At 41.1% G+C, this 25775-nt stretch overlaps 1 protein-coding gene across 6 annotated transcripts; it reads left to right on the forward strand.

The window, feature by feature from the left end:
* Nucleotides 1-8: 8 nt before the first annotated feature.
* mtrr (5-methyltetrahydrofolate-homocysteine methyltransferase reductase) lies at nt 9-25775 on the forward strand. 6 transcript variants are annotated; one of them, XM_037079186.1, is made up of 15 exons: nt 9-531; nt 625-812; nt 1008-1161; nt 1346-1463; nt 1563-2073; nt 2147-2263; nt 2358-2514; nt 2604-2692; nt 4790-4970; nt 9743-9785; nt 13047-13227; nt 13946-14064; nt 19132-19224; nt 23376-23570; nt 24516-25775. In XM_037079186.1, exons 2-15 carry the CDS (start codon nt 669-671, stop codon nt 24658-24660), a joined length of 2247 nt encoding a protein of 748 aa, XP_036935081.1. In that variant the 5' UTR covers nt 9-531; nt 625-668; the 3' UTR covers nt 24661-25775. The 6 variants fall into 6 exon arrangements, with proteins under 6 accessions (XP_036935081.1, XP_036935079.1, XP_036935082.1 ...); XM_037079184.1 differs by having other exon boundaries at nt 668-812; XM_037079187.1 differs by having other exon boundaries at nt 9-137.

The following is a 25775-nucleotide window of genomic DNA, read 5'->3' on the forward strand; positions in this document are numbered from 1 at the left end:
AGATTTTTTTGTACAGTGGTATCTTCCGATCACGTTGAATCTCAGTCTCTGCCTTGCTCTCGCGTGAATTCCATTGGCAATATAAAATTCCATAGGAAGGACTGGAGTGTGTGCATTTCCAAAGCTGTTTCAAAAAGGTAGAAAATATCTCTAATAGAACTTTATCTAGCCTACTATTTGTTTACTTGAGGATATTGTTTAAGGGGATAACTAGCTCGTAAAGACACCGTTCAGGTATCAAATGTTAGCAACAAGGCTTGTCTCCCGTGTTTCAAAGTTACGTTACAGTTTACGTTATTAGCTAGTTGTCACTACTAGCTAAAATTTAGCTAAAAAACCCTGCAATTCTCCGTGACATGGTTGCTTCTCAGCAAGTGAAATAAATGGATGAGCTGTAATCCACGTGCCTTTATGTTGTAATGACGGTAACGTCAAATCTGACGCAACATCTGGGAACTACATGGTGTTCAGGCTAATGGGGACTATCCTGCGGCAGCCTGTCAGTCACCTGTTAAAGTTTGCAATGTGTAGGTAAGCCGAGGTACCAATGAAAACATGTATTTTTAGTCACTTAAAGAGCCGTTGCGTTGACTTAGTCAAACTTTCTGTTGTTTCCGTCAACAGATTGTTTCAAATCTACAAATGAGGTTGTTTTTCTGGACTGTAGCATGCCCTGTGAAGTGAATCCAAGGTTCGTTCTCCTGTACGGGTCTCAGAAGGGCCAAGCCCAGTCCATAGCAGAGGGTCTAGCTGAGGAGGCCGAGGAGCACGGACTGGTAGCTGAGCTCAGCTGCTTGGAACACAAAGAAAAGGTAACTACAGCACATTATGCCCATTTAAGTAGAAGCAAGGTTATTCAGACCTCTCTTCTACTGCATGGCTGCTGGTACACATTATCACATTAATGATGTCTTGGTAAACGTGACGTTTTTTCTGGACATTAATGTAATGTTTCATGTTGATAATGAGAAAACCCTGTCGCTGATTAATCATTTGACTGGTTCCAGTACAATCTGGAAAAGGAGAATGCCCCTGTGGTCTTTATTGTGTCTACTACCGGAGATGGGGAACCGCCAGACAATGCCCTCCAGTTTGTAAAGTGCATCAAGAAGAAGACCCTCCCCACTGACCATTATAAACACCTTTCCTATGCACTTTTAGGTAAATCCTGTCATGAAAGTCTGATGTAACTGTTATTTGTCGTTGGTTTGTCAATATGAGGGACTTGATTTGCAAAGCATGCTCTTGAAAATCATTACAATGCAGATCACTGCAGCACAGTGTTTACTCTCTGAACAATTGCTGGCTTGAGAAATCTTCATCTGTTTTCTTCTGCCTGCTCCAGCTTTAGGAGACACGAATTATGCAAATTTCTGCAACTGTGGAAAGATAATTGAGCGACGTCTACAAGAACTAGGAGCCAAACAGTTCTATGCGACGGGATATGCAGATGATGGTGTAGGGTAGGCGCTGTAAAAAAACAAAAAAAAAGCATAAACATCCAACTTTCTCTTCCTTTTCTGCACTGCTCTGTATCATCTTGTGGACTTTGTTGTCTTCAGGCTGGAGGTGGTTCTGGACCCCTGGCTAGACGGACTGTGGAAAGCAATCAAAAGTGCCTTATCAAAAATGGCTTCTGATAGGACTGGCTACTTGAATGCAGAAGCAGTAGATTCTACAAAGGGAACTCCTGATTCATCTTCACCAGATGTCCAGCTGAACCTCTTAAGCATCACTGATTGCCAGAACTGCGACTCAGTCGGAGGATCCGTAGAAACGGTCTCCAAATCTGCATCTGCTGCTTCAGCTCCTGCTACACAGACTGCTGTTTCTGATCACAGGCCAGATGCTTCTGCAGGGAGCCCTGGTTTGGCATCCCAGTCTCATGGAGCTGCCAGTGTTACTACATCAGCACCGGAGACTCAGACCAAGGATGCTGGAGTTCCCTGTGTCATACTGGCATCATCACTGAAATGTTCCCTACCGCCACTGTCTGAGTCTTCTCTTAATGTTCCTGCCCTGCCTCCTTCCTATCTGGATGTCTCCCTACAGGAGGTGGACACGACGGAAGAGGTAAAGCTTTGATACTGATGATAAAAAATACATTTGTGCTGCATTTCCCCCTCATCTCATAGATGTTTTCTAGCAGATTATTGGACCATTCAACAAAGAGACTCTTCATGAGGTTCCCATACCCAGAGCAGTTCAGCTGACCAGAGGAGACTCAGTCAAGACGGCTCTTTTCTTAGAGCTTGACATCTCTGTAAGATTGGCTTTTTTTCTTTTCTTGTTTTTTTTTCTAAGCCTTCAGCATGAATAGAATAATTTGAAATTCAGTGCTTTTTTGTCATTCCAAGGCTTACCCAATGATGACCTATCAGCCCGGAGATTCGTTCGATGTGTTCTGCCCTAACAGAGCCACCGAGGTGGAGGACATGCTCCACAGATTGGGCCTTTATGACCAGAGGAACCACAGAGTAGATATCTATCTATGTAAAGACACTAAGAAAAAAGGTGAACTGTAATATGGTCTTGTAAAATTGCATTTTTCACAACACATCCTTGTGTTTGTTACACAAAAGTTCTTTCCTCCCTGTGTGCAGGTGCCCAGGTGCCACCCTACATTCCCAAGAACATTTCTCTGCTGTATGTGCTCACATGGTGTCTAGAGATCAGAAGCATTCCTAAGAAGGTACTGTCTGCCAACACAGTGCACTACAGCTACTTACTTTGTAAATTGCATTGCCCAAGCCACTTTTCGATATGACATCCGACTTGTTTTAACTTATCAGCATAATAATAGAAAAGACATTTTATTTAAGTGTCATGTTTTCTTTAGCTAGAGCACGCTGCTCTTATTCGTGTTGTCAAAGCATGGCGAGAAGTGTGTTGTATTTCATGAAGAAGTGCAGTTATATTTGGACAAGGATTCTCCCATATTTTCTATTCGGAACAGGCAGGGTACTCAGATAATCTGTCAGGACAGAGCCTGGAATAAAAGATTTGCATGGGTTCATTGTTGAATTAGACTTATAACTACACTGCACCAAAACTAAATGTGCCAAGCTTTGGTTTGGTGCTGAAATAATGATTAAACTAGCCTGGCCATCCATGTTAATAGATGTTAACACATGTTGGTTATATTCTTAAACTTTGGGCTGGGCATAGAGCTTGCGAGTTTCACCTGATTCATTCTGCAAGATGTTGCAAATACCCTGTTTCTAATTTCCATCTCTCACGCTATTTTTCCCCCCACACAAAATCACATCAAGTTAAATTCATTATTTAATAGAAAAAACCTCATTATAGTCTGACCAAAATGAAAACCATTAATTTCCCTCTGGCTTGAGCTGCATCAGTAGTTTACCGTTCCTTGTAAACAGCACACTGAGTGACAAAAGGAAGACAATTTGTAAAATGTCAAAATATGGCAACAATCCAATTGCTTCTTAATAAATACAACATTTTTAAGCATTGTTCACTCAGCATGGAGCATTGCTTATAGCACAAAAGAAAACAGCACTTACAGCACAGTATCTATCAAGAGCACGCTGCAGTTTTTAAAGAGCATGTTATATTTTGTTTTCCAACATCTTAAAAGAGACCAAAGGGAAAGATTACTCCCGATTTGTGCACTGATTTTATTAGAGAAGCTTTCTACGGTCCAAATCAAATTACTTATCTGTCAAAAATATATATTTCGTACATCCCTTTTTTAACAGCTACCATCAGTCTGGTTCCCTGCTGTATGTAAGGCTCAGGCGCGGTCTCATTTTCTCTCGTGTGTTATTAAATTCCTGCACGAAAATTGACTGTTTCAGGTCAGACTGTTACTGCAGACTTACAGGGCAGTAAGAGTTTTATTTTACAACTCCTGTCTGTGTTAATCCAAGCACCCAATCTGTTTTATTAAAGCATTTACAACTCTATAATCTTTATACTCCATGATTTTTAGGATAGTGAAAGATAATCACCTCAGCTTCTTAGTAAGTGCGGTTCACAATAATATACATAATAGCATTAAATGCAGAAGATAGAGTTTGCATGGCCTGGTTTGACATTTCCACAAAATATGAATGTTATTACTAAAGCTATACACAGATTCAGAGACTACATCTTGACACTAGTCAAGTAGTGGTGAAGTGCTGTCTATCAGGATGGATTTGAACTTGGGGATAATGCTTCTTCCAGTACTCACTCCAAGAATGGGCCTTTTTAATGTCTTCATACATGCACTCATAAACTTAATAAGTCACCGAAATTATACAGAACACTTAGGCATGACAAATATTCAGAAGTTGCAGAGTGATTAACAGTTACGGAATTTGGTGAAATTGCGTTTTAATCACAGCCAGCAAAAAGATTAACAATAATTGATGAAATACCAGTTAAACAGCAGCCTGTCCTCTGCGAATTGAACATGTTAATTGATGGCATCGATAGATTTTGATGAATTTTGTTTGAGGATTAACAGAACGCCTTTTTGCCTCTGCCAATTTTTCGGTAGTGTTAAAAGCATTTAAAAACCGAATGAAAATTTTATGAGGGCAGAAAGTGCATGATAAAATGATTTTGTTCTATAACTGGGAGCGGTGCCAAGTTCTACCTCTTGAGTTTTTACCTACCCAGAAAACTAGCAAAAATGAGTACGTAAATTGGCCTGTGTGCGAAGTGGAATTTCCCTTACTGCAGAGTCAGAAAAGGTGAACAAAATCATGACCGTCGCTGGTTAGGGAGTCGCAGATCAGCTCCAAGTGACCTTCCTTTCTGATTTCTGTGTCTCAAACAGGCTTTTCTCCGAGCGCTGGTGGAGCATACGGGAGACAATGTGCAGAGGAGGAGACTACAGGAGCTCTGCAGCAAACAGGGCACCGCGGACTACAACCTGTACGTGAGAGACCCGAGCCTCAGTGTTCTGGAGCTTCTCACAGCCTTCCCGTCCTGCTCGCCTCCACTCAGCCTCCTCATAGGTCAGAGTCCCTTCTCTTGTCTCAGTCACTCACTCAGTCTTTCTGGAAGTGTTACATAACTTTGTTTATTTAGTTTGTTTAGAAAATCAATCAATGAAAGTCTTTCTCTACTGATTCAAATGTCTTCCCCGAAACCACATAATGCACCTTTTAATCTTCATGTCACAAATCAGTAGGTACATTTAATGCGATAAATTGTCAGTTGGCATATTTTTATGACGCTGCTGAGTTTCTCTTCAATGTTTTATTATAATACATGCACGTTTAATTAAATTGCATGCTACCGTGCTGCCTGAAGCAGTCGAGAGTGATTGACTTGAGACTGGGATTTAAACCGCACCTGTGCAGTGTATCAATGGAATAAATGACTGCAGAATTATTTATTCCACCTTTGAAAAGACCTCGGGTCACGTCAAATCTGCTAATCTATTTGTCACTCAGGCATGTTTGTTTTCCATTTCATCCATTAGGGGTCACTGCAGCACCAGTTAAGCGAGCTGCTTTGAGCACAGTCTCAAGGCTGAATTTGTCAGAGCATTTAATTAGACTGAATGGTCAGTCGGTGAATGTCGCACGGCTCCCCAAAGGATCAACACTCATTTCCTCGACTCGTTGTTAAGTACTAGCTGGCCCAATATGGTTTAGTGTCAGTTTTTGTGAATTTGATGGCACCATTATAGCTGCAAGTCAAGGGATATTTTAATCATTATTTCCACCCTCTGCTAATAATATTGATCAGTCTTTGCAACTGTTGGCTGTCTATGCCGTCCCGAATATGACCCTTTCAGCCAACTGTTGGTAGAAAGCTAACATTTTCTCTCAGCCCATTAAGATAGTTGGCCGGTTGTTCAGTATAGATCTAATAAGCTTTGACTGAAAGTTACCAGACAGTGAAATTAGTTGGCTACAGCTTTACATACGAGCTGAGTTGTCCTCTAAAACAGCTGTGTCACAGCTCTTGGCCTCCCCCAGTGTCAGTTATTTTTGGTCTACTTGCCAACCGCAGCACCTTTTTTTTCCAGTGGTGAACTGATGCAGAAATTGGGAATCGCGACAATCGTGCCCTGTGAAAAATGTGGTGTCGGAGGCCCTTCGGGGGCAACAGCTGCTTACCGGTGAGCCACTGAGCTTTGCAAGGACACGAGCGCGCAAGAGGTCAGTTTGGATCAGAGGTTAATGGTCAACTCTGACTCAGTGTGTCACTGCTGAAGTACACTGCTGCAGTTTTGTTGCACTGTTCTTGGTTCATTAGCCCGACTGAAGGGGAGGTGTTTGCTGATCAGAGTTTATGCTGTTATACACTAACTATAAATAATGAGGAGAGAAACTTGTGTCTTGTCTTTGGCCAAGTGCAGGCTGGGTATAAAAGTAAATGCTGGGTATAAACTGAGAAAGCTACCTCCTTCCTGGAGTCAGCTCTCTTGTTATATGGTCCATTGTTTCCCACAGTGGGTCAGATGAAAACTTTGGGGTCACAGCCCCAGAGAGCAGAATGCTGTCCAAGAGCATCTTTTTCAATTTACTTTACCACAGGGCTCAAATGAAATTCTACCAGGGTTTAGCTTTATTCTTGTTTTTCTTTTGTGACCTGTGGGCAAACTTAAGCAAACTAAAGAGTTAAGTAAAGTTAACATGTCCCCGCGCTCCCCCTCTCTCCAGAGAACCCTGCAGTGTGTAATAAGGTTTCTTTGTCACAGACAACGCACTGCATATCCGATATAATTCTATCTTCTTTCGTTTCAGATACATTAAAATGTGTTGGAAAACTTTTAAATGGTTTGGGAAAACCATGAGCTTGCAGGTCCTTTTCTCAGAAGTATCTCGAAATTAGCATTTGTAGGCTATTAAAAAAAAAAAAAGAAAAAAAAAGGAGCAAATCTTCCCAAGGAGAATTCTTCTTAATGCTCTGATGCTAACCACCTCCCTAATTCTCCACTAATTCCTTCTGCAGCCAAAGAAACTATCCATATATCATAAGAAGTATAACTTTTATGTTCGACCACATTGCCATCTCATTTTTTCACACTAAAATGGTACCTCTGCATATAAATTGCAGCGCAGAGAGACTTGTGAGATGGAATAGATTATATTGTTGTGCAGTATGATCGATGGTACCCCTGAAAATGATCATTTCTGAAAACATATCGGGCACCCTGGGACTGTATTTTTTTGGAACGAAGACCTTTTTTTTAAATACATATTTTAAGATGTGTCCTCAAGCCACTCACTGCAACAACAAGAAAAAAAGGAGGTTTTAAAAGTGATGTATCCTCTGTATCTAGCAGCAGTATCATCATGGTGCAGTGATGTGGGATGATGGATTGATTGTCCTCTGTTTTGGACATGTGCCGTCACTCTGAGATAGAAACGCAGGAAACCGAGCACCGTGCAGCTGCAGAGGATTGTGTTAGCGTACATGATACACCGCCTGATGGAGAGGGGTGTGTTTCTACTGATGGGAAGTATTGCTGGATATCTTGTATGAGATGATTTGTCCAAAAAAAAAAAAAAAAAAAAAAAGTTGCCCTTTGGGAGTTAACTGCGGCCCATTACAAGAAACATGAATTCCATTGCATCACAGCTTAGTCATAATTAATCCTTAAGACTTATTTACAAATGACTTACTGTGAGTTGCAGCTACTTTACAAGATTATTGATTATAACAAAGTAAGGCCAGTTTGTAATTCTAGCTGTCCTTGTGAATTGGCCTGCCTTTCAGGCTTTGATACATTTTGGACCTCCATTTCTAAACATATGAACTTCTTTTTTCAGGATAAAAGTTCTCACGTTAGTTTATTTCATTGCCATGCCAAACATTTGGTCGAAGATTCTGCTAAATAAAAGATCAGAGATATTTTCTTTTGGAGCTGCAAAGATTAGTTGATTCATCAATTAGTTCATAAATCCGTTCTCTGGTGGCGGCTCCTCAAATGTGAGAAATTGCTGCTTTTTTTTTTTCTCTCATGATAGTAAACTGAATGTCTCTGCGTGTTTGAGTGTTGGTTGAATAAAAAAGCTATTTGGGCTTGTTGGCAGTGAGAAATTGTAATTAGTATTTTTCACTATTTTCTGACATTTATTAGACAAAATGATTAATTGAGGAAAGAATCGACTAAGGTTGTAAGTAGTGATTACTGTCATTAAAGTGAAAATTGACATGTTTTTTCAACTCTTGTTTATCTTGTGCACGGTTGAGTTTCCACAGTTATTCCTGTTGTTTCACCGTTACCTGGGATAGCGACCAGGTGAAACAACGGCTCTGTCTGTTTTTTTTACTAGTGTAATGGCAGAGCAATTTTAGCCGTCTATCAACCCTCATTGCCCTGGAAAAAAGTCAGCAGTGTGGCGATGTATGTACTGCAGTGAAAGTGAGGCTTATAGGGAACAGCTCTGTACATGGATGGTGCCATTTATCTACAACCACGACACTGTGCAATCAATTTTTTATTTCAGAATGTTAAAGCTTACAATGATGTTATTGCTAATTGAATTCATGATTAATCACCTAGTTGATTGTTTTTGTCCATGAAATGTCCAGAAATTGTGATAAATCCTCAGCACAATTCCCAAGAGCCCAAAGTGGCGTCTTCAAATTGCGTCCTTTGTCTCATCAATAATCAGAAACCCAAAACTCTTCATTAACTATCATTAATGACAAAGAAAAGCACCAATTCCTTACATTTAAGATGTGAAATGCTTGACACTTTTGCTTGAAAGTGACGGAAACAACAATCAAAACAGTAACACAATTTCTTTTGACTGACTCATTGATTTATTGTGTACTCATTGCGGCTCGACAGTCGGCACATTTCCCAGTCTCAACAAGATCTTTGCTTCTCAGTTAAATTATAAACAACAGAATTCTCCTAATTTGTTCTTATTCTACCGTCCTAAATCTATGCAGATTTGTTTTAGTCCACATGTTGTTATCTCACTGTTCTCTATTCTCTAAAAATGTTTGACTAAGGCTGATGGATTTTTCTCTTCAAACTCACTTTTAAATGTTTCATACGTCACCATTAGGAAAAAAAAAAAGTACAGCTCAAAGAGATGAAATGGACGTCAGAGTGCGGCGCTGTCTCGCTAACACCCTGAGCTGTTTAGATGTCAGAGAAATCCAGAAAGAGAGGGGGGAGCAGATTAAGTCCAGCTGTTTGTCTTTCCAAGCAATTTAGCAGAAAAATGTGTTATTGTAAGGCCTCGACCAGTACATATGGTGCAGCTTTACTCTCCCAGGTTCATCTATCACTGAGATACAAATAAAATGTAAGGGAGTACATAGCAAGCGCATTACAAACTCTCAATCGCTCTTTTTGGGCCGTATCTAATAGTCGGTGGGGTTCATAGCGTAGCGAATGGCAAATGTTGGCGCTGCAGGATGAAAAGTTATCTTCAACTCTTGTAAGTTTTCCTGATTTCCCTGACACATCCTCATGGATACATTCCACACTACATATTACCCAAAAGAGGGCACCTTCATTGCTGGCATTGAAATAAGGTCTGCATAAGCAATCTGTTTCCTACTGGCTCCACATCTGGACACTTGGGATTCCATAACCCTGAGTTTGTAATTTCATAAATATAGAAGTGTGTCCTAGAAACAAGCCTGTAACCTGGGTGGGGGTAACTCTACAGGATAGATTGGTAGGTAGGACGTCTCGATGGACCGAGATGACTTTCACTTATTTGTCTCCTCTCTGTCACGGCTGTCTTGTGTAACAGAATCGTAGCCACACGGAAAGAATGATTGACAGTTTGTGCTTGCCTTTCAGAGCATTTGCCGAAACTGCAGCCGAGGCCTTATTCAGCAGCCAGGTAAGGTGACAGGAAAAATAAGAATGCAGGTAACATTTTGTACTGTGCACATTTTGTGCCCTTTTTCCATCACATTGTTAGAATAACAACTATCTTTGTGCATGTATGTCTGTCTCGCTCGCTCCACTGCTTCCTGATTTCTACTGGTGCGCAATAAGTAAACATGGCGACATTTGCAAAGATTTTTATAGTTCATCGAGAAGAATTTAACCCTTGGAGAGGTTTCTGACTAAATCAAAATATCCAGGTTCGGAGAATTCATGAAACCGCCTCCTCTCCAGTGATTCTAAATATATTTGGAAATAGTCACAACAAACAGTGAACATTGATAAACACCTTCTAAAAACTATTTTGCAATAGTGACTGCAACAGAAATGCGACCTCCCTGCTGCTCATTTGTGGTTATGGCAGGAGCACAGGTGGACCTCGACAGAATGGGGCTAGCTAGCATGATAACTTAAGTAGACATCTCTTCAACAATACGTGCATAACACTGGCAGTTACTCATTCAGATTCAGTTGACTTTTTGAATGTTGTCAACTACAACTTTTACATATTTAAAGGATGTGTAATACCCCAGAGACGATGCATAAGCTACCCTGCGAAATGTCATTTAATGTTGGTGTTGTAAGAAGAAACTAGCTAGTATTATGCATATTTTTGTAGTCATAATCCTATAACTCTTTAAATCAGTTTGTAAATCTGTTGTCAATGTTTTATTCTCGTGCATGCATCATGATATAGTGCTACATCCTGAGCTTTGTTTATTAGGTACAACTCGACAAGACAGTCGAGCCCCCATGATATAATATATATTGATCCTGGACTATTGGCAGCTAGGAAATGCACTGCTTCCCACTGGAGATCTGGTATTTAGCCAACTCTCTCACAGCTGTGTGTAGAGCTTTCAAATTATCTGACATTTGATAGGGATTATTATTACATCAAAGGGAAGCGCCATGAATAATGTGTGCGAGGAAAGTGTGGCACTTTCATATGAATTCAGATTTGAAGGTACTGGGAAACTGTTTCATAAAGAAACAAGAAATGATCTGAACTAATGATGAATAGAACTTACAGTAATAATTATTATGTATACTTATATGTAGGCATATGTTTAGTGTTTGTTATGGCCCTGACCCTTAACATAGTAGTCCATGTTTGTGTGTTTGGGATGGGTATTCATAGATATAGAATTCCCTGAACTGGAAAAAAAGTGCGCAAATGAATGGACTGTAAATAAAGCATAACATTTAGCAAGTTGTGTTCAGTTTAAGAAGGCCCAAGCATTCCCTCTTTTTTTTTTTTTTACATCACTTAGCCAGTTATCGATCTGGTCTTCCTGTTAAGCTCGTACCCATTAGGTTTGCTTTAAAGCTCATGTGGAACAGCAACATCTAACGCAATGTCAAAACTTCTCTGCTCCTCTCATTAGTCCCTCCTTTAGTTGCTTGTATGTGTGTGTGTGTGTTTATGTGTGCTTGTGAATGTGCTGAGAGACAGAGCACAGACAGGAGTGATGGTGGCTGTAGTTTATCAGATGGTGCAGAGACATTAGAGGCCTGCATTATTGATGCTGTGGTCAATAGAGGTCTCTAGTGGCCCACAGGAACTGGAAAGTGAAGGATGAGAGAGTGTGAGAGTTCTTCAGCCGGCAGTGTAGACTGGAATGGAGAGGAGGGAGAGGCAGTTTTATTGAGGCAAGATGAAGAGGAAGTTATTTCTTTATTCCCTCCTAGTTGCATTTTCTTAGTCTAGGATGATTATCACTGTGTACATCAGTTATTAGCAACCAGGAGTACTTTTATGCTAGGGGATGCTTCTATAGCTGGCAGGCGGTATGTGGAAAGACAGTGGAGTGGCACAAAAAAAAACACGTACTTGTCTAAAGACGAAACCGAACAGAAATAGGTTTAAAAATGGGGGAGATGTCAATCTTTGGTATATGCTACGTGTAACAACCTACCAGCTATAATAGGCTGTCTGCACATATCTTCCGCTGACGAGCGGCCAGTTGTCATTTTCCATATTTGTGTCACATAGTGGGAGACATGCGGAGAGATTATGGCTGATCCTCCTCAAACTAAATGTTGTACCTGTGTTGTACAGAAAAGGAGAACTGTAACTTAATTCGAGACCTGTCTCTGTATCAGTAACACACCCGACCCAGAGATCTAGACTGAGCATATGCAAGTAGCTGATAAAAACAAGAGGGAACATTTGGACATGGACACGGACAAGCAGTAGTACAACATGAATACGTTAGTGTTAAAACTGGCCACTGGCAATGAGAGCTAGAGGCGACTGTGCCTGCTTAGGAGACAGGATATGCATGCCACCTCATATTACTGGTGTAGCTTTTAATGCGTTGTCTGTTGTTAGTGTTGAAATAGTCAACTTCGTCGAAAGTTAAAGATAAATGGTAAAAATAGTTAGTTTAGCTGAAAGTAGGCTAAGCAGTTTAAACAGTTAGCATAATGTAATGTATAAATGGTTGAAATGATTAGCTTTAACTAATGTATGAATGGCTGTAATAGTTAGCTTAAAGTCAGCTAATGGAAAAAATGGTTTAAGTAGCTATCTTGAGTGATAGTCAAGAATTATAAGTAGGTACTGTCGAAATTGATACTTCACGTAATGGGCAAGCGATGTTAGTAATAAGTGTAGAAATAATGTAAATGGTTTAAACATCCAAGTTTTGCCACCTCAAGTGGGAACTAGCACAAATCCAAGTTTGACCAAACCAGCCTAAACATTGTGAGCTTTAATATGATATATATATTTGATAAGATCCAGTTTAAAATCCAGTTAAATTTTACTTAACACAGTGGGAGTTGTTGTTAAAGGGGTGCTTTAGCTCATCTGGCAGACACAAAAGTTGGGAACTACTGGCGTACCTCACAATTTAGCACATTTTATTGTCATGTTCATATTTGTGATTGGCATTGCATCAAACACCCATGTATCCTTAATACTATGATCAGCTGTTGTATAACTATATGTCTCTAAAGGTTGTTTGTGTGAATCATTTGAAGAGGCACTGTTGTCTGCTCTTGAGTATCTATCCTCACTCGTAATGTTTGTGCCTTTCTGTACCCTCCTGTCTTCCCTCTGCGCCTGTATTTCACTCCATTTTTCTCTTCATCTCCCTGCTTGTCACTGTCTGTGAGCCTTGCACACACCCTCTCACAATACACACGGTTGTGTCTGTATATCTCCGTCTTCCTCCGTCTCAAACTCTCTGTGGTATCCTCTCTATAGCTCCTGTCTTATGTACCCGGGAAAGCTGCATTTCGTCTTCAACGTCGTAGAGTTACCAGCATGCTCTGGGCGGCCTGCAGGGAGGCGAGGCTTGTGTACCGGTTGGCTGTTTGACCTCATCAATCCTGTCCTCCTTTTCCCAGGGAAGGATGAATCCTCCGGCAGAATGGCTCTGCCAAAGGTAATGAGTACACTGGAATACGGAGAGCTGGAACTAGATTGTGCAAATTTGTGGACTCTTGGATATATAAGCACTTATCAGCCAGGAGCAGGAAACGTATCAGCCGAGTACAAGTGTTCAGGTGCTGTAACAGTTCTAACCCCAAACTGAAAGGCAGTAAAAAATACATGGTTAGGTTGAAATCTTGCTCCGCTTTACTCCTCCACCTCCTTTTCTTCTTTGTCATTTTTTTTTGTTTAAAAAAAAGAAGAAAATGCCAATAGAGCTGAGCTGCCTATTCTTTTTCAAAATATTACAGCTCAAGAGGTTCTTGAGTAAAATAGAAAACAATTGTGGAGAAAGATATCAGAAAATTGTGCAGTATGTCCACGGAACTGCAGAATCCAATGCACTGTGGATTCAACCTGTTTCAACCAAATGTTTTAGGCTTCTCTGCAAACTTTATTTTTAATTTCTGGAAATTAAATGTGTGTGGGGAAAAAAAAATGAACAAGCTTTGGGCCCGTTGTGTGGGCGGTTAATTAAAGAATTAATTTAAATTAAAGCAAGCAAATCCTCTCCACTGCAGACTCTATGGATTCCTCATGAGTTTTCCTATTAGTATGTCTTAGAATATTAAGTAGATCAATTAATAGATTGGTGGTCCCACAGTGGCTTCTCAGCACTGTTGTAATTACTCTCATTATTTTAAATGCTTGCTAATGTCCTCTGACCCCAGATCCATGTGAGTTTGAGACCCAACTGCTCCTTCCGACCACCCTCTGACCTGTCGGTGCCCTTTATAATGGTCGGACCAGGCACAGGAGTTGCTCCCTTCATCGGCTTCCTCCAGCAAAGGTATGGCAGATTTGATAATCCATTAAGATATAATCTTGCACTATAATAAGTGACAATTTCATCGAGCCATAGTGACATGTTGTATCGAGATCCTCTGTCTCCCTCAAGAGGAATCAAGTGCACGCAGGACGTTACAAGATACGCAGCTAAATGGTTCATGTCGAGCATCAGAAACACGCAGGTTATATGCTGATTTTTGGGCTGTGTGTTGCACATTGTTCCAGTGAAGATTCTTCACCCAGCAATGAATATTCGCAGTGTTCAAGTGATGTTAAGTGCACATCATCTATGCATATTTTCCAGTAATCTGCAGAGACAATTAAATGAGACCCCTGCTCAAAGCCGATAAAAGTCGACGTCATGTACATCTCATCAGGCATAATAAATCTAGCGCCTAGGGCTGTGATCACGTCAGGGATTATTTCAGATGCTTCACTCGTCTCGCCAGGAATAAATTAGGCCCTCTCTCCGACACGCAAGTTTATGGCTGAGGCCTGTAATGAAGAGCCAGGAGTCAAACCAGCACATGCATCGTTATTGATTTGAAAGTAAAAAAGTCCAGAGGGTGGTGGCCACGTTGTTGGAGTTAATCAGTGCTCGTAATTGCCGGAGAGGTGGTGTGGGATATTGACTGTCAGCTGAGTACTTCTAAATCGTTGCTGTCCAAGTCCAAATTCTTGAGTGCTATCATTTGGAAGAAAACGTGACGTTCAGTTTAATTTTCTGCGGTTCTGAATTGATAGCTACATTGAGATTGCAAAATGATGACCTGTCAGAAAGGTTTAATGTGACTGGAGATTCTCCATCCAGGCCGATGCCTGTGTTGAACCAGGCCCATAGCCTAACATGGCTTGTTAGAGAGCAGAGTAAGCCTTTTGAGTCAGACTGACATGTCTAACTCTTGGGTGGCTTCGTATAAATGAGGTTGTGCCCTAGTCAACTCCAATTGTCTCTAAATCCCCCGGACGTCTGCTCTGCTGGGGCGGGTGGCGTCAGCGGGTTATTGCTCTGAGAGGTGACACAGCATCAGCTAAAGGGATAGCGTTGGTGGATTGTCTGTCTGTAGCACATTCAAGGGAATATAAGTGGTCATCTGGGGTGAGAAGTGTTTGCGCCTTTGGGATGCAGGAGAACCAAAGATAGCGCACGTCTTCCAGACTGACCTGGTTACACCACTCCTCTTCTTAATGATCAAGGTTGAGCCAGAGGGACGATAGTCCAGTTGAAGGCAGTGATATGAACACATCAGTCTTACTTTGATCCTGACAGCAGTATCCCGATATTTCTCTCTTAAATCTAAACTACAAAAATACACGTAAGTGTTTTATTAAAGGTCTGTCCTTGCAGACCTGCTTGTCAGTGCAAGCTAAACACTCAGACCTTGATTGATTTTGGAAGGCTTTGTTTCATAATACAACAACTACAACCCATCATTAGATGCATCCTTGAGAGTTTCTTATTTTTGTTTTTTAGATTTCTTTTATTACATTTGAAACGTTTTTTTTTCCTTCAATAGACTTTTCAGCGTTCAACTCGTGTGAACCAATCTCTTCAACTCTCTCTCCTCGGTCTGTTCTCCCTCTCCGTGTCTCTCATCCCCTCCCCTGCCAGCTGGGTATTGTGCCGGAGGATTGTATAAACCTGTCATGGCGCGCGGCATTATACAGAATCTAACTTGAGATTCCAAACAAAGCCTCGGCGGCTGACACTGCACTCTGATAGGAGATAACAATCACCAGTTTGTCAACGGGACACCGTATCTGCCTCCAGGCCCAAGAATGGTCCTGTTAGCAACAAAACAACATGGGGACACTTCGATCTTCCTACCTCTCCCCCCTCTTCCACTCCCACTGTTAATCGATGGCTGTTTTCAAAAGTACTTTGTATGAGTTTGTTGCGCTGGTAACAAGTGGAAGAAGAGTCTCAAAAGGTCAGAGGCCCACTTGGGGGTGCCAGACGATTTTAATAAGGCCCCCCAGTAGTGCGGTATTGATTGTTAGTGTGGAAGGACTGTGATTTCCAATGTCTTTTTATCTAGCTGGGAGCAGTGACAGTTAAACAAATATTGTATTTTAACTGAATGGTTAGCCTTAATCTCCAAAACAGCTCTAACAAGCTTTTATTTTGGAAAAAATCTGTTTGCTCAGTTTCATACTTCAGCTTGCCAAAAGGCGTACTTGGCACGTGACAACCTTTTATTAAAGTTTGTGTGAACAAATATTGAGCTTCCATTTATCAGTCTAACCAGACAGCTGATTACAATTAGGCCACAGCGTCTTGCCGCCTAGCGCTGTACTGTACGCGCTGAATGTATATTGGTCTAATTCCGCGATTGTAATATCAGTGATTAAGCCCCGAGCTGTTGTTGTTTTGTTTTTTTTGTTTTTTGTTGTATTTGTATGCCTAAAAAGCCACTCAGCACAGAGCTGCAAAGGAAACGGATGAAAGATATGAGATAATTGTGATGTTTACCAAGTCTTCACCTCGACTTTCCGTGCAGTTTCCCCCTCCTGCTGATCATTTGAATGGCGCTGAAAGGCAACCGCTTCTGATTTCGACCCCAAACGGAGTGCTCTGTAGATGCTGCCTCCCCCCCGGGATTGTATTGCAGGCTGTTATAGTGTGGGCATGTGATGTGATGTGATTTGTATTCAGAGAAAGGCGCTGGTGTGGTCTACTCAGAATGGAATCCAGGTTTTTCATATTGGTATTGATCCCTTCAGGGCAGGCGGCGAGAGGAGAGAGACGAGCCCACTAAAATGAGTTTACTTGAGGCTGTTTGCAGATCAGAAGAATCTCGTCCAGGATGCTAATGGATGGGATCTGAGCGTTCGGATCAAGTCAGCCAGACAGCTCTGTTACAGGGCCACATTCAAAGACGGAGGGTTCAAACAAATGTCTTCACTGTGGGATTTTATTAACTGGTCAATTTTTCATTTAATTAATGAGGGCGTTTTATTTTTCAGTATTCACATCAGACTTGCATTGATTTTGTTTTTTTCTACGGCTCATTTGTGTATAGCTGCAAGTCATGATAGAATAATCTGGGGTTTTTTATTTTTGTTTTTGAATATATTATGTCACAACATGAGCCAAAAAATGTCCACCACAATTTTTTTTGGAGCCAAAAGTGACATCATCACATTTCTTGTTTTTTATCCAAGAAATAGTTTGGAAGATATTCAATTTACAGTGACGGAGAGGAGCACAAAGAAAAAAGTGACATTTTTTTAGCAGATTTAGCCCCTTCAAACAGAAAAAAATGTAATTCTTATCAGCCATTAGAAACATTGAGGGAATCAGCACACTTGAGTTTTATTCAAATGTAGCCAAATTTGAGTTTCACTGTTATTTATAAAAAAAGTTTCTCCTGCTACATTTTTTTTAAAATCCTGCCTGTGGTTTTGACTTCCATATTTGCTTGATAAAACTTCAGTTTCCTCCTCGTCAAGGCCGTTTCCATCTTGTCCTCGTACTTTTCATCATGTTGTTGGAGAAAACCTTGCTTACAAGAATTTGGGTAGCCATGCTAGTGAAAAAAGCAATCATTTTTGTTTGTAGTTCCCACATTTTATCCACCATTCAGCTTTTAGTTTCACTGCCCATCTTTGCTGAATAGGGGAAAGTTTCTTTGTACAAGACGCACAACATGTACAAGCATACCTTTGTCAGATCACAACTATTTTGGGGGGCTAGTCATGGTCCAGTTTGACGGAATGATGGGAAAACTTGATAACTGATAAGAACTTTCCATTAAAGTAGTTGAAGTTTTTGTTTGAATAAATGGAAGAGGGCATGTTTGTGGCCTTTAGTACTCACTCATAGATGCCAGCCATCTAAATACAACAGATGTTCTCCCTCAGGATCTCTGCATTATTCCGTGAGGAATTGATGAAATGTATCGGCAAAAGGCCTGATCTTACAATGTTGAATAAATTCCAATAATTCCCATAAAAATGGTCTAAAGTCGGTCAAACAAATCAATTGAATCAATTTACCATTTCAGCACTAAATGTGTGTATTAACACCTTTTTTATGCACCATACAAGTCCATCAGACACAAGAGTTGGCTGCCATTTTGATTTCACGACTTCTGGAAAACACAAGCCACGATTTAGTCCGTAGGTGAATATAAAAGGATGGGGTTTAGGGGAATCAGCACCTTATCCTCGGAGTGCAGCAGCGCAGCACAAAGGGCCTAGTCTCAATGCCTCGCCATGGCATTCCTCAGCCCCTCGTCGTGGTTGGTCATTTCACCAACCCCTCTCTCTCTTCTCATCCCTTCTCCCCTCCCTCTAGACGGGGTAACCGATAATGCCCAGCTCTTTAGAGAGTCCGCTGACTGATGGTATCATGAAAGGTTGAGGGTCAACCGTTGTTATCTGGGAGAGAGCTGTCACCTTTGCAGCAGGTGCGCAGCACAGATACCACTAGTCTCAGAGCCGCTTTGTGCCACCGCGTTGCCATTTCCTGCAAAGGATTCTGGGAGCTTTGCCAAACTCCTAAGCCACAAGAGGAATCACTTTTGCAGGAGCAGTATTTTTATATATCGATATATATCTAGATATATAAAAATATATATATATATATATATATATATATATATATATATATATATATATATATATATATATATATATATATATATATATATATATATATATATATATATATATTTTTTTTTTTTTTTTCTTTTCTTTTCTTTTTTTTTTTTTTTTTTTTTTTTTGCACTCAAGCAGTTGGACACACACGAGAGTACGCAAAACACACACCCACACACCGAGCACAAGCCCCAGTTTCATTTTCAGTAACTGTTTATAGTAATGAGATCTATCCGTCTGTTTGGGTGAAATTTAATAATACATATAATGCCCTCGCTGCAGCACGCGCAGTCGTTTCCGTGCATTAGGCAATTGTGGCACTCAGTGTTCTGTCATTGCAGACAGTGCTTAATGGTGTCACTACTCTTCTTTAACCTCTGCTGCGAGGAAGGACTCCCTCTCCTCCATCTGGTCTGGTCGTCTGCTAGTATTGATTGACCGCTAACATCCGCCGCTTGACTTTCAGAGAGAAGGAGAGGCTGGAGAACCCCGGGGCCACATTTGGCGAGACCTGGCTGTTCTTCGGCTGTCGCCACAGGGACCATGACTTCCTGTTCAGGTAAGCTGGGTTTCTGTTTTCTCAGTTCAGGGCCCTACACTCACATACTCCCATATTATGTACATACTTTTTCGGAACCTTTTGTCAGTCAGATAACTGTTTCCCATACCCACCCCCCTCTTCACCTTGCTGCTGCTTATCACGTATAGAAATCTGTGGCCCGCATAATGAGCGCTTCTCTGTCTGCGTCCATGATGTGGGTATTCATTCTGCAATTACAATAAGCATGAGCATCATGGACAGTCTGTTTAGTAATCATCGAAAGGATGTATTGCAAGATGTTTTTGTAAAAGGAAGAGGAGCATACAAAGTCATATAAGTCAAGGCAAAAGCTTGTCGTTATTGTGATTCAAGGCAAGAATCTGTATAAAGGTTCTTTTATTGAATCAGTTTCCAAGTTGATGAAATATTCAGATATCTGTCTTGAAATGTTCTTCCTCTTTTATTTATTTATTTATTTGTGAAGAGTGATGTTTAAAGGAACTATTATGCTTACAAGAAGGGATCTAACGTTATGCTAGTAAGTCTTATAAAAAAAAAAATTGTGAAATTGCTACTATCAATTTAGCAACATTCATCTCATGTTTTTGGTTTACTGATTTGGTCTGCCTCACTGCTCTCATCAGTGCAGTTTCCAGGTGCAGCAGGAAGTTGTTTTAAACAACAGCAAAAACAACTCTAAAAACCCTTCCTGGCACCAAACGGCTACCGTGCTCAATATTTCCCCTATAGTTTGGTCGAGATCAAATCAGACCTAAAATGACAGTGAATATTGATTTGAACTTGTCAGCATCCAGAAACATGACTCAAAATCAACACTGTTTGCTTACAAGTTTGCCATATAAATTGAAAAGGTGATGATATGTCAATGTTGTGCTCACAACTAGTTTGTGCTTCTCCCAAAAAAATCATTAATGCTGCTTTAATGTTAATGAATTGATAAGGTAGGGCGAGAAAAAAAAAAGTGTCATCATTTGTATTCATAATGAAATGAAATCCCCATTTGGAAGCTGAAGTTTCTTCTTTCAAGTTTATGAAAAAGAAACCTGGACTGTAAATATTCCTCTTTCTCTAATTCATCTGAAGCTCAATTCTGAAGCTCCCATTCTTCAAACAGTTTTCTATTAAATGATACAATGCATTCAGCAACCTCTGATCAACCCATATCAATTTCAGGCTTGAATAAACACTTCTTTTAATTAGACTAAAACAGTTAGAGGTGTATTCCTCCTTTTACCCTTAAATTGATATAAGGAGAGAAAAACGTGCCCTTGTCTGAGTGTCTGAGTGATCCGAGACAAGTAAAATTAAGCATTGATTGAAGAAATTTCTGCGATGAATCATGAGATCAAATTTAATTTATTCGTCATCTGTTAATTCACTTCTTGAGGACTACGTAATTCAAACTACATTATGCAGAACTGAAATACTACACTGTACGGTTGTCAGCTGAAACGAAAATAAAAATAACGTAAACAGAGGCCCTCTTCTCTCTTCCTCAGGGGATCCACTCTGCATGGAGATACTCAGGGATAATTTCAATGATGATAAGAACAGTCTCACTGTCTTCTTGTGGACTTCAGGAACAATATGCATGTTGCAAGCATTGTAAGCAGGCTAACCTTATACGGGCAGTGTAGCAGTATTTCCAGGATTGAGTTTCACCCGGAAACAGCTACACTGGAGCGGTTAGGGTTGAGTGTCTTGCTTAATGCAGCTCAGTAGTGGTAATGAGGGAGCGGCACTTTTCCCACCCAGATTTATCCTACCGGTCCTGATTTTTGGTGACGCATTTTGACTTTGTCAGTTCACTCTACATTAGCAGCACATCTGTGTTCTGCACATCTGACTGACTAATCCTTTCCTGGGCCTCGGGCATGGGTCGTCTGTACGCTCTGACCTCCCTTGATGATGGGATGATGAAGGGGAGTGGGGTTTTCATTCTGCACAACAAACCGAATCAAAGTAAACTGTACGAATATAACGCTACTTTTTTGGGGATTGACCTCTTGTTTCGTCAAAGCTTTGTGAACTGACACCGGCCTGTGAGTAGATCGGTGCTCTGATCACTTTGTTTTGGCTTTCCTCTGTCCCGACTGCACACTAATTGATCGGCCCTTGCTGATATATAAGCAGCGCTCGTGTACACAATGCCAGTTCACTGATCAAGTTCTTTGGCAGGATTAAATAGTGCGAATGGATTAGCATCTTTTATCACACTAGAAAAGATCACAGAGGATGCTGTTTTCCCCGCTTTTGTTTCCTCCATCCCTTAGTTAAATACCAACTCACAGCCAGGTAGTAGGTGGTGTTTGTTCACAGTGTGGGCTTCTCTGATGAACACCCCCATAGTGTTGACCAAAGTGATTAGTCCGTGTTTTATGAGCCACCCGTGAAGAACTGTCCTCGATTTAAATAGGTTAGCAGAATGAACAACAGAGAGAGCTACATACCTGCAGCTGAATGGCCTGCCTGCATTCATCTCTGCTGGATTTCTGGTAGTTGTTCTAAGTAGGGGTTTGGGGACCTTGTATGACCTTATATAAATACAACATGAGCTCCTTTTTTATGCGTATAAATATTAGAAAATGTCGAGACAGGATGTGACCAACTCTCTGATGGCGTTCCAAATCTCCTACCAGCGAAAAAAACAAAACGAAGCGATGCGCCTCAATCAGCCGCAGCACTTAACATCCCTGTGAGAGGTTGATGCCAATCTGTCTGCACGTCACATCAAGCTCGTCCTCCCCTCTCCTCTCTGCTGCACTTATCCTCCCCCCCCCCTCCGTCCTTCCGATTTTCTCAGCCTCTTCATGGCAAGTGATTTCATGCTGTAGGGGGAAACACAACCGGGAGGCCTGCTGGGTTCACGTTAGGGACTGGGATATTGCCATGGGCTGTTGGTATACAAACACACTGAGGAGTGTGGCAGGTTTCGGCTCTCAGAAAACTTCCTCGACTGTTGTGCCTTTCTAGAAAATCAGCTGTCTCTTGTCATCAGCCAGTTTAGCTGTGTGCCGCTATCATTTTATGGTGATTCACATTCAGACATCAAACAAACAAGATTGCACTGTCCTCTTCCTTGTTATGCAGGTTGTTGTTTTCATGCTCAAATAGGCTTTGTAATCGCAAGTCCTGGTCACAGGAATGCAATTTCAATGACTAAATGATTAAAGAATGAGATTTTAATGACTAAAAGGTTAGGTGATAAACATTGCAGGAGAAGCATCAATTCTGGATGTTTCCTTTAAAACAAAGACAACAACACTCATCTTTTTCCTTTAGTTTTCCCACTGCAGTACCTGTGTGAAAAAAATGTGAAAAAATGCCTTATTATAGTCGAGGGGTCACTGCAAAACACAGCTCCCGGAGGCGAAGACCTTCACCCATGATCTCATTGCCCCGGCTTGTTATGAGTGTGTGCGATTGTCTCTGTGTGTGTGTTCCCGCTCATTCCGACTCCTTAACTTTAAACAAGATGCTCTGAGCCACAGTAAACCCTTTACTCCCTCAACACCTTCCTCTATTCCTTCCCTTCCAATAGCACCCCAGGCACTGTAAAAACACTGAGGCAGAAGAAGGAGTAAGTTGGCAAGCGAACCACAGATGGGGGAGCAAGGTTACACCCAGCTGCAAGGCTGGGAGGATTGATTGTAAAAAAGATGCTTATAACGGTGACTCAACCTTGCTTATGAAATCCATATTTTTTTGCACTTCCCTTGTTAAACAAGATAAATTGGTTGTCTGGCACAGTTTTTGCTCAGACCTTTTGCCCATCAGTGTTCTGTTTTATCGAGCTTGACAGGTTTTTTTTTGTGCTCTTAGGAAACGTTCTGGGGGTCATATGTCTTGTTTAAGCTATTGCTAAATATCTGAAGGGTTTGTTGGGAGTGAGAGGATGAATAGTTAGAAGGAAAGCTGTGTTGAATACTTGGCATTACACTTGCATTTCACATGCGTTCCCATAAAACCTTGGACAGGTGCTGTAGCACAAACTCGGTCTGCCATTCGCCATAACATGTTTTTTCCTTCGTCTTGGCTCTCCTGAACAACGTGTCTGAGATGACACAAGTAACCTTGTAGGAAATCATATTTATAATGACCTGAAAAGTTTGAATGTGTCTTCTGCAATCTTTCACCTTTTCGCCCAGAGAGGAGCTGGAAGGCTTTGTGTCCAGCGGTACTCTGAGCCACCTCAAGGTGTGTTTCTCCAGAGATGACCAGCTGGAAGAGGAGGGCAACGACTCTGCAGCACGATGCAGATACGTCCAACATAACCTGCGACTCAGCAGCCAACACGTTACTGACATCCTGCTGAAGCAGAAAGGTTGCCTCTATGTCTGCGGGTAAGACTGACTAATTATAACGAGTCAGATTTAGATTTAAAGAGCTGTATTTGCTTTTTCTCACTCGGCTTTACATTTATCCCAGGGTCTACCTGGCATGGTTGTGTCATGTTCTGGCACTCGTCAGTGAAAGGACAGCAGTTCAAATCACTCACAGCTCTTTTCTTCACTCCCTCTATCTTTGCATGCCTGGTTTATTTTTTTTTTCACATCCCTGTTGTGTCTCTGAAGCCTTAAATTTACTCGTAAATCTGTATAGATTACTTTGAAAAGCCTTTATTTTACCAGGGGCACTGCTCAAATACATTTTCTATTTTACAAGAAAGACCTGGCCGAAATGGCTAGGGTGTAAAAATGTAGTGAAAAAATACAGATTTGCTTGGAATGGGATCTGGAAATACTAATCAGAGTAAGCATTTTTACAGAAATAGACATGAAATTGTATGTGATTATCTTTAAAGAAGAGGGTGCATATGAATCTTGCTAGCTAGTGTTGCGACATCTGAAACAGTTTTGAGCATTTATGCTGTAAATATATCCCTCTTTGTGCATCACAACACAACACATTGTGACAACAAGACAAAGCCAAGCACACATCAGTATATAACAAGTCAAGTCGTGTCGTCGTTGGTAAAGCTCAGTATCACATTTTATGTGTTTCTCCTCTCTTATCCCTGCCAGGCTGCCGCATACACCTTTGAGTAAATGAACTTTGAATCATCAGAACTGTGTGAATTCCACCAAGTCAAAAAAATGTCACTTCAGGTCCACAGGATGATGAATCTACCTCAATATGCTGCAGCAGCAAGATAAAGATTTCTGCAATTTCCTTCCAGGAGGCACTCCGGGGCTGGCAGCACTTGCTGGTTTTCCAAAATAGGGACCAATGCCACTGTGCTGTGCAAAAACATGCCTATTGATTGTGTTGTATGTTTCCTTCACCAGAGATGCCAAGAACATGGCAAAAGATGTGAACGAGACCTTGATAGAGATGATCAGAACAGAGCTTCAGGTGGACCAGCTGGAGGCCATGAAGAGACTGGCAGGGCTGAGAGAAGAGAAGCGCTACTTGCAGGACATCTGGGGCTGACAGTGGACTGACGAGATAAGGGCATTTTGCAGCATCCACTGGGCTTTTTTTTATACACCTGAAGAAAAAAAAATGAATCAGCATGCTCAGCTGTAACCTCTAGAACCATAAAATTGCGGATGCTGAATCCCAGACTTAGTTTACACCACCCAGCGCTACCAAGATGGAATGTACCATGCTGACCTGGGGATATCGGTTCACTACATCATCTTGGGCTTTGCTGTTTGAACAGAAACGACCTTGGTCGGGGCAATAGTGCCGGAGATTGGTCCTGCCGTGTGAAAATGCTTTTAGTGTAGACAAGCCTCCTTCCTTCGTCCTGTCTGGGGAAAAGGCATTTACTTCCTTCGGCTGTGATGGAGTGATTTTGATGAGCCTGAGAGTGGGATATCTCTCCAACCCAGATGGAAACAACACAGCAGTTTGTAGTTCTTTAAACACACGCTGACTGTAAATTGTTTTTTGTCATTCAGGATGAAAGAAGTAATTTTTTTATGAGTTATTTGGGGTTTTGGGACATGCCAGGCGAGCTCTAAATGCAAACCAAATGCACCATCATATACCTCTTTAGGCAGAGCAGTGTCTTCAAAGGTCCCATTTTATGCTAATTTCCAGGTTTATATTCTGATTTTGAATGTCTGTTAGAAAATGTTTACATTACATTATTCTTCTCATACTGTCCATTTCTACAGCACCTCTATTCACCCCCTGTCTGAATGCTTCGTTATAGTTCCTGTTTCTTTAAGCCCCCCCCTTAAGAAAGCCAGATCTGCTCTGATTGGGCAGCTCTCACAGGCCTGAGCAGACACCATCAATTGTGTTTCCACTGTTTATAGTTGTGACATCACAACCTTACAGAAGTTGTAATGGTTTGCCGGAAGGCACAATTTCTGAAAACAGACTGTGTGCATTTCTTCGTTAATTGAGCATTTTGACCTACTTTATATAGGAAAGCAAGACAGGGTATCTAACTTAGGGACTGTCTTGGGACCTGCAAATGATTCAAATATTAAATGACTTGAAGGAGCACAGTGTAGTTATGGAGAAGAGATTCATAGTCAGAATTTTGATATTTACAATATGAATGAGGTCATAATACAAACTAGAAATATTAA

Source organism: Acanthopagrus latus, chromosome 19 (assembly GCF_904848185.1).
Source record: "Acanthopagrus latus isolate v.2019 chromosome 19, fAcaLat1.1, whole genome shotgun sequence".
Classification (NCBI taxonomy): Eukaryota; Metazoa; Chordata; class Actinopteri; order Spariformes; family Sparidae; genus Acanthopagrus; species Acanthopagrus latus.

Bases quoted from the DNA above. Each gene is read 5' to 3' on its own strand.
- mtrr (XM_037079184.1), top strand. From the start codon at position 461: ATGGTGTTCAGGCTAATGGGGACTATCCTGCGGCAGCCTGTCAGTCAC. The intron at 1,464-1,562 runs GTAGGCGCTGTA...TGTTGTCTTCAG, and splicing joins TATGCAGATGATGGTGTAGG to GCTGGAGGTGGTTCTGGACC. The intron at 2,515-2,603 runs GTGAACTGTAAT...CCCTGTGTGCAG, and splicing joins TAAAGACACTAAGAAAAAAG to GTGCCCAGGTGCCACCCTAC.